The sequence below is a fragment of the Ursus arctos genome, unplaced genomic scaffold, assembly GCF_023065955.2.
Source record: "Ursus arctos isolate Adak ecotype North America unplaced genomic scaffold, UrsArc2.0 scaffold_4, whole genome shotgun sequence".
Taxonomy (NCBI): domain Eukaryota; kingdom Metazoa; phylum Chordata; class Mammalia; order Carnivora; family Ursidae; genus Ursus; species Ursus arctos.
This window is the reverse complement of record NW_026623056.1, coordinates 37917581-37936877: the sequence shown is the minus strand read 5'-3', so window position 1 is coordinate 37936877 and position 19297 is coordinate 37917581. Positions and strand designations below refer to the sequence as shown.

General features: G+C 44.1%; 1 protein-coding gene across 49 annotated transcripts in view; it reads right to left on the bottom strand.

Moving 5' to 3' along the window:
• The window catches only part of ZBTB20 (zinc finger and BTB domain containing 20), a 780933-nt gene that overhangs the window by 24588 nt on the left and 737048 nt on the right, over nucleotides 1–19297 (bottom strand). For all 49 annotated transcript variants that reach the window (XM_048215038.2, XM_048215024.2, XM_048215031.2 and 46 more), the window contains one exon: nucleotides 9051–10655. In XM_048215038.2, the coding sequence (XP_048070995.2) occupies nucleotides 9051–10655 (1605 nt within the window). The remainder of the gene's footprint in view (nucleotides 1–9050; nucleotides 10656–19297) is intronic.

Sequence of the window (19297 nt, the reverse complement as noted above, 5' to 3'; positions counted from 1 at the left end):
TGCTTCACGTTCATGACCGTTTTATGAACCTTTACCTCACCAGAAACCTTTTTTCACTGTGTTTGTAAACATAAAAGGACATGTTTTGAAGCACATGATGGTTAAGAAATGGCTGTTTTGTTCAGGAATCCCTCCACAAATTCCTTAACCAATGTCATTGGTCTTTGAACTCTTTTTCCCTTAGTTATTCACAAACGTTTTGGCCTAGCTCCCTCTCTTCTCAGCTCTTCTCTGATTTCTTTCCCTTCATTCTCACGGACAGGACAGTATGGTCGGTAGGATCACAGGGTTAGAAGAGAAGGAGTTCACTTCTGGACAAATGGGTGAATTTAGGGCAGCCTCATTCCCAAATGATGCATTTAGGCCAAGCATGGTGTTTATGTAGGCACATTCTTTGGAAATGAGAGATTCCCTAAGAGAGATAGTCATACGTGGTATTTGTAGCTGGAACGTTTCTGTCAGCTGTGAACAGGCTTGGCCTCAGGCTGGTCTTTGCCATCCATGCGCTTTGAATACACTTTGGAGAGGCTATGACAGGCCGGTCAACTAGCTTTTAAAATGTATCCGCCTGTCACCTTTAATGGGCAGCTTGCTTTCTTAAGTTCCAGATGGTATTTTGGCTGCTAGGAAGTTGAAACTTTATGTTAAAATGTTCTTGCTGTTTGAAACTTTCACCTTCTTGCAGTGTGTTTTTCCTCTAGGCAAGGTCATTCTGAAGGCTTTTCGCTTTCACAACCTTCTAATCTGACTAGAAATTGATTCTTCACAGCTGTTATCTTTCCCTTCATAGCATACATCTGTATGTTGTTTGCATGTATGTCGTATTGGTTCAGCTGTTAATTATCTGTGTGACCCTGGGCTTTCTAAGTCTCCCTGGGTTCGTTTCCCCTTCTCCAAGTGAGGAGCTGGACCAAGCACTTGCCACGGCCCTTTGCAGATTTAGTGGCCTTCTGCCCATCCTGACCCCAAACCCCTGAGCACTCTAGTCTAGGCCTTGTCAGCACATGACCTGAGGGCAACCTGCTTCAATCACTCACCGCATTAGCAGTCCCACATTTTAAATAGGACAAAGTACCTTGTTGCCTTCCGTGCCACAGAATATGGTATGATAGTTAATGAGGAAAAAGGTTTGCAAAGCACTTGGGAGCTCCTTAAAGGAAAACGCTCTCTATAATTATTAAGGTGCTGTGTTGGTAGAGCATAGGTATTCCAACAACTGATGAATCAGGCAGCCACAATGTTCACTTATTTATATATGTGTGGATTTGAAACAATATCACTCCGTAGAAATGTTAACATTTTTCTTTCTTGTTATTTTCCTCCATATTGCTAATAGGGACCCCAAAAGGGCTTTCAACATTATACATGAAACAGATGAGGTCTGCTAATTGTTGCTTCCAATGTGGAGAAATGAAGAGTTAAGATGAGTGAAAGGGGATGGCTTTTCAGGTCTGAGCCTACAGCCAGGAATGGCAAGTCCATCGTTGCGTTAGGAAGAGACACAAAGTCCAAAGCAGACACTAGAATTATAACATTAGGGAGAAGCTCATATAAGCCCCTTCACTTTAAACTGCTCCATTTTGGGCTATACAGATGTGGGAGTCAGATATGAATTCCATTTCCTTGGCTGAGTGACTTGGGTATGTTACTTAACCTCTATAAGCCTCAGTTTCCTTATCTGTAACTCAAGAATAATACAATAAGTACCTGTCTTGTGAAGGTATTTTGAAAATTAAAAAGATAAAGCACTTAGCACAGAGTACGTGATCATTTGAAGGAAAAAAAAAATCAACCGTTCTTTTCAGTAGAAAGGAACTGATGATAAATGAAACCAATTGAGAAAACCAATTGCATGACATGGGGAAGCCAACTCAGGATTTAAAAAAAAAACAACAAACCTTTCAGATAATCAATAATTACAAAGCAAGCGATTATATTGCAGCTGCGTGATTCAGCGTTAAGGGTATAGTCTGCTCTCAGTTACACATGCTAATCAAAGCAGTGGTACCGTGAATAAAATGACACAGAGGTCCTGAGCAGAGGGCAACTGAGCTCTGGAGCCTAAGAAACCGCACAGCAAGGGGAAGAACCGAAGGGGTGGCAGTGTCCTTTCCAATGCCAACGGTGTGTGGGGGTGGCCCACGCATATACTTTTCTCCAGTTTTTGATGCCTGTTCTCTAAAGAGCCTCTTTTATTAAACTTCTTCTTGTGGACCAGCACTGACACTCTACCAACACTGACAAGTGAGGAAGAAAAAAAGGAAGAGACAGCCTGTTCGGTTCGTAGATACAGAGGGTCTGCCCAAAGTTCAAGTAAAAGATATCTGACTGGGCTGAGACACCCCAATTCTGAATAGTGACTTCTGTAGTGGGGGCTCAGCAGGAACCCATTATTCTGCTGATTCTTTCTCCTTCTAACCAGGCTCCTCCTAGCTTGCAGAAAGTACAGTGAATGCTGTTACCGGGATGCTTTTCAGAAGCCCTGTTCCCACCTGTCTCTCCCACTCTCTTGGCCTCTGTACCATCTGCTCTAGCACAACACCCTCCTGTTCAGGTGAGTCTGGTGCGGGGCCAGAAGACTAAGACTGGGAGCTTGCGGGGAGGGCAGGTGGCAGGGAAGGAAGAGGAGAGTATGGGTAGGGGAAGGTGGTCACCGGCGAGGAAAGCAGGAGTCCCTGAATGAAGAACATCAAGGTTGGAACAGAAAATGGGAAAGTTTCGGTGGCAAGAATGGAAGGGTGGTCAGACAGGGTCACACGCAGCTTTCACTGGCTGAAGAGTCTGCTCTCCACCAGAGAGGTCTAGTTGAAGGGAGGCCTACACCCCTGCGATACAGCTGGTGTGACTGTCTGCCAGCCTTTCTCCAGTTTTGAGGGTGCGATCCTGGGGCCAGCTTGGACTGTGAGGCTGACTGGGGGAAGGGACTGCCTACTGGGGGACATGCTGCATTCACAAAACATCTGTGGCTTCAGGGACAACTAACATATTTTGGTGTGAGGCAGAATTTTGAAGATCTCAGGGAACTTCATCTATGTTACTTAATTTTTCTCACAACTTTATGAGTGGGGTAGCCATTAATGTCCCCAGAAGATGGTATCTCCATTAGAGAGGTCATCCGACGAGTCAGTAACAGATGAGAGGATGATACCAGCCTAGCCGGATTATCACCTCCTCCTCCCGTTAGCGATTTCCTGCTCTTTCGATTATGCTGCAAGATGTACGATGTTACTATAACATGTATGTTCTTAAATGGCTTTGATAATTTTACAGTATTTATGGGTAAGTGCTTTCACAGAAATAATGTTATCTGATTCTTAGAGCAACCACATAAAGTATTATGAAGATCTACATATTTTGTGGCAAAAACATTAAGGCTCAGATTGACTGCAGAGCTGGTATAAGGTCACTCAGAGGGTGGTAAAACCAAGACTTTCTTACTTCAAATCATATACCTGTTCAGTACTCTACTGGCTTGATATAAATAATAGCCCAAATTCTGTATGAGAATTACCGCATCATTACCTTGATCCCAGTATTTTTACACTCTTTCTGACATTGTTATGTTACTACTATTCCTGTGTCTGTTTATATCAAATTCATGGCTGAAATAGCTGAGCTTCTTAAAGTAACAAACAAAATTATCATCTATGCAGAGGACACTAATGGACCCAAAACAGTCACCAATAAATGCGCTGTTGATAGTATGATTCAGAAAAAAACCCAAACATCTATCATTGTTAGTGAAGAAAACACAAGTAGAAATGCAGATACAATAAATTTTCCAGCAAGAAAAAGAAAGAGAAATTTAAGTCTTGCTAGAAAATAATGCATTTATGTATAAGTCCCTTGAATTAAATTCTCCTGGAAAGCATGCCCACATTTCTGAACATTCATTCACTTACTCAAAAAGTATTTGCTAAGCAACTACCTATGCTAGCCTATATTCATATACAGATTTTATTTATTTATTTATTTATTTATTTATTTATTTATTTTTGGTTTTTTTGTTTTTTAGGTAGACTCCACGCTGGGCACGGAGCCCAAGTGGGGCTTGAACTCATGACCCTGAGATCAAGACCTGAGCTGAGATCGAGAGTTGGATGCTTAACCAACTGAGCCACTCAGGCACCCCCATATATAGATTTTAAAGCAAAAAGTCCTAAGATTGGGTCTTAAAAGAGAGTTCTACCTGGGTAGTATTGCGAGATAAAATGTATGACACCCAGTTAAATCTGACTTTCAGAAAAGCAATGAATAGTGTTTTAGTCTACGCACGTCACAAATACTGCATGAGACATACTTAAGATAAAAATACACTTGTTCTTTATCCACAATTCAAATTTCACTGGACATCCTGTATTTTTGTTTGCTAAATTTGGTAAGCCTATACCTGGTGGTAAATAAATCCTCAAATGCCATCCTGGTTATTTGATTCATTCACTGATGAAATATTTATTGAATGTTTATTATGTGTAAGGTATATCTTTATCTCTATCTATCTATCTACCTATCAATTATTTCTGGCTCACACAGTTCACATTATAATGGGAAGGTGTTGCAACAACCACATAATGATAATACATGTCCGTACTTTAAAGTGCCAGAAGGTGAACATTTGCTGTGGTACTTGTGCAGTTTGAGAGACTTAGCTCACCTTTTGTTCATGAGGTATTTGCCTCATAATATAATTTATCCATTATAAAATCAAGCTGTTATTTTCAACTGGTTTACTTTTTCCAAATGCATAGGTTCTTATGAGTGGAATTTTAGAGAACAATGTTATGTAACAAAAGCAACCTGATGCCACCCTTGTCATCGCCCAGCCTTCTAGGGAAATGATTCCCAACCTACTGTGAATCAGGACTGACTGAAACAACAGAATGCTGGGTTCCATCACAGTGTTTCTGCTTCAGGGCTGGAAGGGCCTGAGAATTTGTATGCTGCTGGTATGGGGATCACACCGTGAGGACCACTGCTCCAGGGTTATCTTCGAATGTTCCCTACTGCTTGCCTTCATATCCACATTGACACCAAAGCTTGTCCTTCTCTGTCCTCTGTCTTTCCCTTCCATTCCCATTCCTTTGACTTTTGTCTTTTCTCTTGAGGGGAGGGGACATAGAGGAGCCTGATTGGTTCCATGACAGGATGGTTTGTGTTATCTGTTTTTCTCTGATTCTCTTATTTTCAAATACGTCCTTAACTCTTGCTTTCATATCTCACAACTTCTATGGAGCTGTAGTAAAGTGAACTTGAGACACTCCTAGGAGAAATGGAGTACCACTGTGGCTTGGTTGGGAGTAGAGTGGTTAGGTGAGGGATTTTTCTTTTACTCTTAAAAAAATCATTAAGAAGTGAAAAAAAAAATGCTGATGTTCAGGGGAAACCCAAGAAGTATCACGTGGCTTCAGTGTTTGAATTCCATAGAGGAAGGAAATCTGTCAAGAGCTTATTATTCAGAGATATGAGATAGCAAAGAAAGGGGACTCGGGTAATAATGACGATGGGTTTTTTTTAAACATTAACTAGTACTTTACCTTTTATGAAAAGCTCTTAAATGCACCATACCTTTACAGCTACTTAAAAGGCAGGAAAATTATGACTTCCAATTATAAACGCAAAGAAACTGAGGGTTATAAAATTAAGTGACTTGCTTAAGGCCACACAGCCAATTAAAGGGACCAAAACTGAACCCAAATAATCGAATTCAACAACTTATGTCGTCACTCTAAGTTTCAGTGTTATAATCATTATGGAATATGCTTTACAGCCAAGGGCTTTCTGGTTCTCTACCGCAGAGCTTAGCTCCAAAGTCAGACTACTCATTTCTTCTCAAACACTTCCTTTCAATGAATATGTGGATCATTAATATAGAGCTTCACAGAATTTTGTCTGGAGCCCATGTCTCAGAATAGATTCTCGGCAATTGTGGATAGTAAGTACTATCGACATTAAAGTTGGAGCAACTGAAATGCAAATCCAGGGAGCAGGCATAATAGTCATGTTGCAGAGAACCCAAATCTCTTTCCTTTCAGCTCTGCCAAGCTATTCTTTATTAGTGAGATTCTTTTAGATTAGAGGTAAGAATACTGAAACCGTCCCTACTCTTCCAAGTATCCCTAGTACTTTCTAGAATCTTTTTAGACTGACATTTAGATTTTTTGCTCTGGATTTTTATCATTTCCACTGGGCTCTTGTGAAGTTGGGAGGCCCTGTTTTTTTTTTTTTTATGTTTTCCCAAGAAATTGGAGAGAACTTTGTTTTGAAATGGAGGCTGCAATGAATCCAGGTTCTGAATTACTTCCATATGCTCAGGCTGTCTTGCCTTTTGAAAAATCTAGACCAATTGTACTTTAACTTTGTAAGGTTATGGACTCCTTCAGCTAGACAAAAGTCTTGATAGACATACGGCCCTTCTAAACTGCCACTGCCAAATAATTCAGGGTGAATGGGAAGAGTTTCACTTCTTTTAAATGAGGTGCTCAAGTGATATCTATAATTAATTGTTCCCAGATGTGGCCATTTTATACATTTCAATACAAAAACTTCATAATTTACTGAGGACCTTCATAGTCTACTAGAGATCTGAAGGCTACACTTTGAGCATAACGCAGATTTATGACTTTACTTGTAACTTTTGTATCTATGATGTCTAAATGTACAAACCCATTGCTGGTTTTCTCATGGACAAATCCAGTTATTTGGATTAACCACAGAATCCTTTAGTGAATCCACTGGACGAATGCGTTTATATGGCAAAAAGACAATTTTTGATAGTGCACTGCAAATCTTATGTTGCAAATTTAAAGCCTTATTTCAATATGCGATCTAATAGAATATGGGAATTTTCCATCCACTAGGTCTACTGGAAGAGATGCATGGGGGCAGGGGGAGGGAGAGTAGAAACAGTTATGGATCCAAGACTAGCAAAGTGAACTTGGGTAAGGAGACACTTCCACAAATGGTCTCTTTTTCCTCCCTAATCTTTAATTTGATGTTTTATATGACAACTATTCAGAAGACGAAAGGACTAACTATGTGAGAGCACTCTGTAAACCATAAAGTGCCACACAACTAGGAATATTACTATTTGATCAGTTTACCAAATAATGATGACATCCATATCACATGGAAAATTGCCCTTGATTGATCTCAGGTTATCAGTGCATTCACATTTACCCTAAATAAACTTAGTGACTTACCACTACCTGATTTTCTTTCTAAATTCAGTAGTGAGTTACTATGTTAATTTGGAGTTGTGCAAACTGTCATCCTTAAGAATAACTGATTCACACAAAGGCACATACACAGATGTACCTAATGTCTTGACTTAAGTTGACTGCGAAGAAGGCAAAGTTCATCATAAGTAACGTTCTGTTTTAGTTGTTCACTTTCCTATTGGGTACCTTGTCTCAGTGTCTGTTATTTTCCTTCCTTTCTATTTACCAAGTTAAATTTATCTGCCTTATGTCCTATCCCCTAGATTCCCGCTAGCTGATCTGAGAAGCAAGGCTGCTCAGAGGAACGAATTTGTTTTTGTGTATTGTAACTCACGATAGGCATTTCAAATATGGTGATCATCACTGGGGCGGGTATTTTCAGATATGAGAGAATCTATGTGAAATCATATTGCATATGTGGTCACTTATATGGAGGAGCATCTGTGAAATTCTCACTTCTATGTCTGTCCCATTACTGAGCTGGAAAAGGCACTAGCTGGGCAGTCAGGAGATCCTAGCTCTAGAATCACAGAATCCGGAGGTGAAACACCATCTCACCCAACTACTCACCAAATGACTGAGGCCCCTCTGCAACATCCCTATGAAATGATCATCCATTCTCTCCTTGAACACCTCTAATTATAGAAACTCAGTCCCTTGGGAGGCTGTCTATCCCATCTTAGAGCAGCTCAGACTGCTAACAAACCTTTTATTTAGTTGAAAGGATCTCCTTTATAGCTTCCAATCATTGGTCCAGTTCTACCTTTTGAAGCCAAACAGAACAAGCTTAATGTCTCTCTCCTCCCAACCATTTAAATAAAGCTCCCAGTGCTAATGTTAGCTACCATTTATAGAGTGCTGATTATGCGCCAGGAACTGTTTTAAGAGTTTCACATATTAATTTCCTTAATCCTGAAATGACACTCTGAGAAAGATATATTACTGTTATCCCCATTAGATAGACAAGGAAACAAGTGTAGAAAGATTAAGTAATTTTCCCAAGGTGACAAAGTTCAGTAGTGGCTAAGTCTGGTTAGACCTGGGCAGTGCGGTTCCAGAGCTCCAGCTGAACTGCTACATTATGCTGCCCTGAAGCTCAGATACTTGGATGTTATATGATGCCTGAGTTTTCTTTTTTGCAGGTCGAACAGCCCTCAGACCTTCAACCGTGCTATGCCATGGCTTTGCATCCCTTCATCATCCTAATTATATTCCTCTGAATGTGTCCCAGTCTATCGTCTTTTTAAAAGGTAGTGCCCAGACCAGACTGTGGGCTCTAGATGCTGAAAATAGAGAATAAGCCATAGAAAATAGAATGAGTCTATCACTTCTCCATTTCAGGGACCATATATGCAGCACAAGCGTGCAACAGCCTTGCTGTGGCCTCTTCAAGCTGATGGCTCATACAGAACTCACTACAGACTAAAACTCTCATCCCTGCTCTGCCTCTATGACTTTGGTCTGTAAAATGAAGTGACTGGAGTATATAATCCCCAAGGACATTTCCAGTTCTAAACACCTGGACCCAGAGAATGTATTACAAAGTTCAAGGTATTTAAGGGATATTGTGCCTGCAAATGCTTTGTCAGACTTTCTCCCGTTTGGCCCTTCTCCATAGGGTTTCTGTGATTTTGTATTTCGGCAGCAGACGCTTCATGCCTACGATGGGGGTACTGCTGGTGTTTCTAGAAGGTGGCTGACAGTGGGGTCTCCGTCAGATCTGAAAGATGACTCCAAACCATCCCCTGCACTTGCTGTCCTGCCCCTCCCTTCCGACAGCCCCCTCACACCCACGGCCTATTTCCAGGCCTCCAGAGGGGCCTGCACACTCACCTGTGTGTACGAACATGTGCTTGACGTAGTTCTGTTTGGCGGTGAAAGTCTTGTTGCAGAGAGTGCACTCGTAAGGCTTTTTTTCGCCCTGCCCACTGGCTGTGCTGTGGCCTGCGGATGGGGCCAGGGGCTGTGGCGCTGGCAGCTGTGCAGTAAAGGTTGACAGGCCAGGCTGGGACACTGTCACAAACTGGGTCTGCTGGCCTGCCAGGGGCTGTGGCAGGCTGAAGAGGAAAGGCTTGGGGCCACTGCCCGCGGGCTGGGTGGTGAAGAGGGCCGGCAGGTAGGTGTTGCCGGCTGTGCCAATGACCTGTGTGTTGCTGGTCAAGGTCAGAGGCATCCTCAAGTTGCTGGTGAGGGTTTCTGTCTGGCGTAAGTAGAGCTGGGTACTTGGCAATGGCTGCCCGATGGACGTGTTCACCGAAGGCTGCTGCAGGACGCTCTTGTCGGAGCTGTTGCTGACAGTGATGACCGTGTTGTCCATCTCCACCTCGTTGCTTCTTTCCGGGGAGGAGGCACCTGTCTCTAGCTGGTGCGGCTGTGGGCCGCCCTCGGCAGGCGCTTCTGCGGCCTGCTCGGCTTGGGCAGGTTCGGCCTGGCCATCCCGCGCCGCCCCGGGCCCGAACTGCTGCTCCACCGAGTCAGGCTCGGTGCCTATGGAGGAACTGACGCCCGAGTCGAAGCTTTCGCCCTTGGGCTCACTCTCAGTGCCCTCCGCCTGGTCGGTGTCTTCCGTGCACTCCTCGGATTCGTTGCGCTCCAGGATCTGCACCCTTTGCTGCCCATAGTAGTCGTAATCGTCCTCCATCTCCTGCTTAATGTGGATGTTGCCCACCAGGGTCTGGATGCGCACAGGCCGGGGCTGCTTGCGGCAGTGCGTGGTCTCGGGGGTGGTGGACAGGTAGCGCTCCATCTGCTGCGAGCGCTCGTGGATGCGCGTGATCCAGCTGGGGTCTTCCATGTGGTGGTCACGGGGCAGGCCGAGTGCAGTCTCGTGGTGGCTGACCACCGCACCGCTGTAGAAGGAGCGCTCCCCGCTGCCGTTCTGCATGGAGCATGCGTAGAGCGCCGAGTAGATCCTGTCCACGCTGTGCTGCGGGTGGCTCTGCAGGTAGCCCGACTCGGTGTCGCTGCTCTGGCCCGATGTGCCTGACTCGGGAGTGCCCCGTGGCGTGTCCTGGCCCGAGTCCTGGATCCCCGGGAACACATCGCCCACGTTCTGCGACACAATGCGCGTGCACTCATCGATGACTGTTTTGATCTGCAGGATGCTGGCGGCCGTGAGGATCTGCAGGGCTTCCGACTGCGAGACGCGCAGCACGCCGCTGTACATGAAGTCAATGAGCTTTTGCACCGACTGCACCGACACCACGGACGGGATCTCGATGTCGCTGTAGCCCAGCAGCAGCTTGTCCTGGAAGAAGGGGCTGCCGGCCGCCAGCACGCAGCGGTGTGCGCGCAGCATGCTCCCGTGGATGCGCACCGTCACGTCACAGAAGTGGCCACGGTTGCGCTGCTCGTTGAGGGTCTCGAGCACGGAATTGCTGAAGTTGTGAAGGTTGATGCTGTGAATGCGCTCGGTCATCCCCTTGCAACTGATGTCACCTGCACGGTGGCAAGACAGACACAAGACAGGGTGTGTGGGTGAGAGCTAGCTGACTGCATTCCTAACACCCAGGTCTCAGGTGGGTCACGCTCATGGCTCTTGGAAGCACCCCCCACCCCCGACCTTGCAGACACAAGCGGGCTCAGTGGCGAGATGGACACGCTTTGCACAGGGATAGGGCTGTGGGTATGATGGTCTATGGGAACGAGGCCTTGAATTTGGCTCCAACAATACCCCAGCTATTTTGGGTATTGAATTCCTATCAATGCCCTAGAGCTTCAGCCAGGGTTGCCAGTTGAAGTAGGACAGCCTAATAAACAGATGGGTCATTTGCCCGCTCTTCCTACAACTTTAGCACATAAAACCTGAGAAACAAATGGAAGATTGGTTCTCATGGAATGCTTTACCTCTACTTTACACAGGTCTAAGCCGAGGTCCTTTGGGAAAGCTTACATTTTCTCCAATTTTTCAAAGTTCCTGATTTTATTCATAGACAGCAACAATCTTCATAGTTAAAAAAATAAACTCCCTTCCTATTTATATGTATATTTCTTTTTTTTTTTTTTAAGATTTTATTTATTTATTTGACAGGATAGAGACAGCCAGCGAGAGAGGGAACACAAGCATGGGGAGTGGGAGAGGAAGAGGGAGGCTCATAGCGGAGGAGCCTGATGTGGGGCTCGATCCCATAACGCCGGGATCACGCCCTGAGCCGAAGGCAGACGCTTAACTGCTGTGCCACCCAGGCGCCCCTATATGTATATTTCTGAGTCCATACCATGTATGCAAAAACCCTTGGAAAATCCAGTCCAGACTAAGATACCCACCAAACAATTGCCACCATGTTTTCCACTTAAGGGACAGGCTTTAGGGTGCAGTCTGCTAGCTAGAGGGGCGCTCACCCACTGCTTCTATATCTATACTGTCTTCTTGTCATCTCCGACAACCCATCTGAGGACCTTCTAAAGTGGTTGTATGTGACATGGGTCGTTTTCTGCATTTCCTGAAGCTTAACGAGGAAGGAATGATAAAAAAGGTCGGAGATGGCAGCACTGACCTGGGAGACTGTAATATACTAGGTGATCATATTTAGTGTTCAAACTGGGCACTTCTGAGAGTGAAAGGGAGCACTGTTAATAATTAGGTGAGGACAGCAGGAGTAAGCCAGGAATGGGCGGTGTGATCACCCTAGGCAATACCGTGTTCTGTGCACTTGCTACAGGGAAGTATCAAACGTCTCCCAGTGGGAAGGCAGCAGTCAGCTACGTGGAGGCTGTCCATAGCCTGACCCATGGCCACCCTTAAACCCCGGGCTCTGCAGACACGTGATAATGGTTACATTTGGATCACCGATGGAGAATTAAAATGGATATAGCTATAACACTAAGGCTTAGGGCTTTCCCGTTTTTTGACCTCACTTCTCAAACAGCTCTAAAGAATCCCTCTCTCCGAACCATTCTTCATTTATATTCTCCATCCTTGCCTTCACAACTGAACAATCAGCTTGAGAGAGGCCAACTAAGTGGGCTTTGACAACCAGGTGGCGCAAGCACTGCTGGCCTGTGACCAGGATTCCTGCGTCTTGTGAGAAGTAGCCCCCGGAGGTAATGACCTGCGGACGGGAGGAATGCCCACCTCCTAGGCTCTCTCTCCTCTGCCTCAGGAGTCTGAGCTCCACGAGCTCTAAACTCCATCTCCTCATGCTGTCTGAGCTCAGTCGGTGTGACCGCATCCTTTTGTATGCTCATTTATGTCCTTTGTTCCCATCTTTCCATTTAGTCAGACTCACATATATCCAGTTAACTTAATACACACCTAGAGGCTCTATTTCAGTCATACGATTTGCACTGATTTTTACATAAGAGATTTCGTTCTTGTTCTGACTTCCATTGGGTCTGTGATGTGCCGAAAATATTGCACTGGGCTACAGTTTCTATTTTTTTTCACTGTTGTAAAAACAAATTGTCATTGCCAGATTAAAGAATCATGGTGAATCCTCTCTAACTGTGCTAATACAAAGTATAGCCCCAGAGGAAGGCCCCAATAAGCCAGGAAGATGTTCAGGAAATCAGTCAGCAGACCGAATTCTAAGTTCTTGCTGAGCCCCCATGTACAGAGAGCATGATAACAACATGAGCAAACATTCCTTTTTTTAACGCTTACCATGTATTACCAGATTATTTCATTTAATCATCACAGCAACCCTTATCGTGTAGGTAGTATTATTAGCCCCCATTTTTCAAACGAGGAAGCTGAGGCCATAGCAAATTAAGAAACTCACTCAAGGCCACATAGGCAATGGGTGATAGAGCTGGCATTTGAACCCAGGCTGTCTGGCTCTAGAGTTTTCACTCCTACCTGCTTCATTGTATTGCATGCTTTGCCCTAAATGAAGTCTGGCCCTTGGGTGTCCATAAATCCACTGTAAAGCTGTGTGAAAACGTCTGTTCAGTATGTTCTCCAGCTGCTTCTACACCTACCCTTGAATTAGCATGGTGTTCACGTTTCTAGGCCTTGGGACGTCAACATAGTCTCAGTAAATCTAACTTAAAGACATCTTTTTTTTTCTTTTTTAAGTTTATAAATGGAACAATGCAAGAGATAAAACAACTTGTCCTGGCACTAAAATGTACAGTTTTCTATATACAGTTTTACTATCACTAAAGTCTTTTTTATTTAAGTAAAACGGTAAGCACTAACACTGGATGAGTCTGATAAAATCACCACCTCTGAGGAGGATAGATTTATTAAGTAACTTTTTTCCACACAGGTGAAAACACTCTTTAGACACACAATTGCTCTTAGCATGAGGCACAGCAACATCACTAGATTTGTCATGATGAAGAGTTGTCTCCTTTCTGATAATTCTGGGGAGAAACTCTATGACAGTTATCCTAATAATCGATATTCATGTAGTATTTCACGGTGTACAAAACTCTTTCACATACAGCATCTTAGTCTTTCCTTAAAACCATCCTATATGTTCTCAGGACAAGTCCTATTATTATTATTTGATGTAAAAAAAGGTTGAGGCTACCAAAGTGTTTAAATGACTTACCCTAAGTTTTATACAACTAGTAAGAGGCAGGGTTGGGATTAGAACCCACACCCCTGGATCCTTTTTCTCAGTCCGTAACACTGGATCATTGAAGAATGAAACTCAGATTGCCTAAAGATCTAAGGCCATCCTAATCCTCAGGACATAGAAGAAAAGATAAAAACACTGTAAGTGATGATGGAGGTTGCTTTAGAGGGAAATGGTCAACAGCAAAAGCTGTCCTCATACTACACACACTCATACACAGACACACACACTCAAAATCTCATGCGAAAAATTCAAAGTGCTTGTTTGACTGAACTGGTTGAGTCTATCTAAACAATCAGGTAACCCTATAGAGATAATCACAAAAAAATTGTGAAATAGTCTGAATTATGATTGTTGCAGTCATGTCACCAACTTCATTAAAAACCACAGAGACAATCTCAAACCTGTACACACGTACAACCTGGCCCGACAAGCCTAGTTGGATTTTTATGGACACAAGTTTTAAACATCTCCCTGAGTACACTGGTCCCACACTGCAGCGAGCAGCCATGAAAGGCTGAATGGGCTTTGCTAATACGAGTACAGATGCGATGGGGGACCCTGCCTCTCCATTCAGGCACGCCTGGTCCCTCCCGCACACAATGCTGAAGCAATTCTTTCCCAGGCTTTCTTTTATATTTAACACTAATACAGTGGGAAAAAGTTTCTGCCACAGCGAGGCAATGTCCAGGCTTTTGTGAAGCAGGTCCTTTCATCCAATGGGCATTAATGTATAGATTCCAATGGAATAAATCTGAAATACTCTACTGTAGAAGATTTGTTCCCCATTGAAAACAAATCTTGATTAGATGGTTATTCAGGGACTGTATAGGAAGGAATGGTGTGAAAATGCTAACTCCATTCTTTCCTAGATTGGCACTGAATAGGCATTTGGGCTATTCAAAAAAAAAAGAAAGAAAGAAAGAAAGAAAGAAAGAAAAAAAAAAAGAAAATACCAACCACCCTCTCAACTCTACAAAACCATACAACTTTACAAAGATTATGTATATTTGGGGATGCCACCTCCCCCAAAAAATACCCCCACGGTGGTGTGAACGTAGAACCAATAGGGTAAAATGAAAAGAGTGATAAAAATGGTTCTCTGTGTGTTTAAAAATAATAACCGACCTCCTTTCCACTAGAGTAAAAATGTAGAGTCAGCCTGAGATGGCATTCACTAGAAACACGCAAGGAATCCTACCACTGAGAGTGGTCATGTATTCTGAATGACTGTGTTCTGTGAGCGAGCACAATACAGATGGGGCTGCAGCGGGGTGAGGACTGAAGGGAAAATCGACTCGTGGTGAAAGAGGTGATGGAGGGCCTGGCTCTGCGTTGTAGGAACCCAGCTCCTGCCTGTCTCTTAAACTGCGGGTGTCCAGGGATAGGACTTAGCATGAGAATAAAAAACTGCTTGTGCGTGAGGGAAAATGAACAAGAAAGGAAACAGCAGGCAATACAATCTCCTTTAATTAGGTGTGAAATTCAGTCCTTTCTCAGCCCGGATATATAAAATGAGACCAGTGCAAGGGTGAGGTGCTACGGAGGGAGATGGGAATTTGAAGTCGCTGTGATTTGGGAGGAAACACCAGCTCTCAAATTAAAACCCACATGAATTTCGGTCAAGTCAACACATCTAAGTCAAATGGCAGGGCCGAAAAGCCCCTGAGCTTTCAATCTGGGCCACCAGGCTCACATGAGGTAAGTGGGTCAGCTCATGAACCAGGGCTGGGGCGGCCAGGCCTCCACAGCCCAGTCTCTCCTATCGCACTCTTTCCCACGTTGCACGTTGATACCTTTACTGTGTTGAGGCTGCCCTTTCACGTATCAGGTGATCAGTGATGGTCCTAGGCTACCGTGTGTTGGTGCTACTTGCCAAGTTGGTCACGCTAGGAAAGACCCATTCCTCTCCGGAGCAAGCAGGGATGCATGTGGCGACGCAGGTCCCTTCCTTCCCAAATCTAAAGCTGTTGCCCCTGCCAGTGCCAAGACCTCGGTCATGCCCACTTCACCTTTATGCCGGCGTGGGGGGCAACTGCTGAGCCTCCGCACGACAGGAGGCTAGAGCTTGCTCGCTCACGGCTTTCACCGTTTGAAGCACATGGCCCTACACGTGCTTTCTACCTCACTGGCATCTTCACAATCTCTGTGAGACAGGGAAACTGAAGGACTCCATAAAAACCTGCTTTTTGCTCCGTTTCCTGCTTCTATTCTTGCTAGGACCTGCACCCCTGCCCTACGCGTGGCTTAATGTATGCCCCCCTTATAAGGGACAAGGAGTTAATGATTTCTTTGGAGTCTCTCAGCACAATAGATAACATCTAAGGAGTGACCAGGCCAGGCCATCGTGTGCGTATTCCAGACCACTGGCACTAGACATCTCGACGCCAAGACCCCCTGGCTCCAGGGAATAAGTGGCTTATGACGGACACCCGGACTCTGTCCTTGTTCTGACCAGTTCCTGGATGCCTGAGAGGACATGTGCATCAGACCACAGTTGTCAGTAAAAAACCCCAGGCCCCAAGCAAAGACAAGACTCCCTCCTTTCCTTTCTGAGTCTCCCAGACACTCTGTACCTGCACTGTCTCTATACCTTCAGTTAACTCTGCTTTTACCTCCTGCTGGCTGGCATTTGATTTCTACCCTGAGCGCAGCCAGGGACCCTCTTGGCTGATCCAAGACTCAGCCCGCTGGCATCATTTGGAGGGCGGCAGGGGGCACTGGGGAAATCACTTACACAAGCGGAGGGTGGCAGGCAGAACAAGACTCTTCCTCTCACCCTGGCTCCACACACCTAGCATAGCCCACTGGAGATGAACCACAGAGGGTCACCAGCCTGCGGGAAGGACAGCTGCACTGCCTTACGCACCCACTCCTGGGTGTAAAGGGGGTGTGTGGGCTGTCTCCCGGTGGTGAGACTTCACCTCTATCATCTATGCCCAAGGTACAGGAATCATTCGAAGCTGCTTTCTTTGTTTTCCTTCTTTTCTCTCTAAGCATTGGTAACAGAATTATTCTCATAAAACATAAATCAGTTGTTCAACTTTCAGAAATTTGACTTTCAAACATATTTTCTGGAAGACACCACCTATGAATGTGGGGAACAGTCTGTATATACTTTTAGTCACTGCTTATTATTTTAGGTGGACAGAAATAGTCAACTTCCTACCTTGCTTCAAGTGTTTATAACACCATTCCTATTTATGATCTCAGTACTGTAGTTGGGCATGACTTTCCTATTCCTTGAACTTTCATTCATACATTTAATGAATTTTCACTCAATCTGGAGTACAGTTTAAGTATCGAAAGGTCCTTAGGAAGTGTATGTATGGGCTTTAGGGGTATCCCCATTTTTTCATGAATGGGCATGTTTCTACTTTCACAGGGATAAGGTCAGTGACTTTCGTTAGAATCTCAAAGAGGTCTGTGTTCCTCCCCAAATTAAGCGCCATGAATTGAGAATCCAGTATCTCTCCTTAGGCTGCTCTTAGCTACTTGGAGTAATCAGAGCCTCTGAAACCAATGCTGCCTTCATGCCTGCATCTGGTAGCAGGCCAGGCTGCCTGACGCTTCCCATTTACTTAAATTATGAGATCAACTCAACAGTCCTAGCCTAACTGACAGCAGTTAGCTTTCTGAAGAGGACTTAAAAATAAAAAGAGGATTGAAAAGGAAGAGGGAAAAACGAGAACAGAAATGATATAGTACTATGCTAGTTGAGATCTGGAGGAATGTAACAGAGCTAGATAGTTTGACAGTTGGTGACGCCAAACACAGGTTTTTATCAGGGTGTATCCCCTTTGACGGGTAACACAAATGCATGGAAGAACTAGGAACATCCTTTAATGTTTTTTGACGGTGAAAAATGAGATATTGTGGTATAAATAAATAAATACAAACTTAACATGACTTCCTTCCTTCCTCTCTCCCTCCCTCCCTTTTTCTTTTCTTTTCGTTTCATTTCTTTTCCTTTTTTTTTTTTTTAAAGTTAATATGTACTTCTAATCTAGCCAACAAGATAGACTTCACCTGCAAGCTCTGTAGTACCTCAAACTGGCGGTTGGCTTTTTCTTTCTTTGTTTTTCTCTCTCCCTCCCTTCTTTCATTCCTCTCTCCTTCCCTCCTTCCCTCCCTTCCTTCCTCTCCTTCCTTCCTTCCTTCCTTCCTTCCTTCCTTCCTTCCTTCCTTCCTTCCTCTTTCCTCCTCTCCATTCCCTCTCTTCCTCTCTCCCTTCTTTCCTTCCGCTACACCATTAAGTTTTCCTAAGCTTCAAGTATGGGGAACAAGGGGGCAAAATTGTGAAGCAGGAACACATTTGCCCTGTGATCTTCAGGCCCATCCCCAAATCTGGACCAAGCCTCTATTCCTGTCATCCTTTCCCTCTCTTCCCTCTACCAAAAAGTAAGAGCCTTACATTTTGTCCGAAGGATAGGAAGAGACTGATGATACTGGTGGGATTTTCAGGGCCAAAGGAAAGTCCCAGGGAAGCCCTTTTACTCGGCTCTGGAGGCTCTCACAGTCTCCCTCAGACAGCCCAGTCCTTTGGTTTGCTTGATTCCACATTCATTCTGCTGTTACCTCCAAGAAGAGACTGAGAAATGCCTGACTATGCATCTAACATTGCAAATACAACGGACTGACATATGAAGTTGTTTGGGTCATTTGAATTTTCACCAATTCATGAGTGAAACATTTACTGAGAATACCCTCATGTAAAGGGATCCGTAAGGCCATAGATGATCTGAAATCTCAAACAGTGGAAGAAATTCATCCATAAGGACCTTTGATATTTGAAATGTACATTAATCAATCAGCTTCTCTCAGACCCCAGTGCCCAGGAGAAGCTGGGTCTATTTTTATCTTTGGGGACCCTGTGAAAATCATACCTGGAGCTCAGAATCAAAATTTAGACGGCATTTCCGCAATGATATGGGACCTCATGGTATGCCTTTCTAAGTAAAATTTACCCCCTAGCCTCATTTGAGTGTCAATTCCTTATTTTACTTCAACGCTGATTTCTTTTTTATCATTATGTATATTTTCCTACGTATTTACTAATATATTGGACTTCCTTTTAGGCCAACTGAAATCCCTTTAGTCATGAGGTGAGGATATAATCAAACAATCAAGAAGTAATTGAACATCAACGTTATGGAACCCATTCTAAGTATAAGTTAAAACTTCAGCTTCGGGTATTATCAAGCTACATGCTTCATGAATTTCTATACTTTGAGCATCTGATTCCAGTGAAACACTGAATGTTCAAACACCTTCTTTATTCTCTTACAGTACAGATTGTGAAAGCTAAGTTTTAACTCTGGGAACAAAGGCATTGGACAGCTATAATTCTAGACAACATTCTGAAAGACACCTATGCCCTCATTCCAAAGCTGAAATGAAATGGCTTCTTCTTGAGGAGGGAGGACCTGCTGGGACTAAGGAGGAAAGTCAATGAAATCTGAGGTTGATGCCTTTAAATCCTCTTATATCATAAACCTTTTGAGACACCTTTTAGGAGTTTGATTTTTTTTATAAAGCTCTTTCCTTACAAATTTA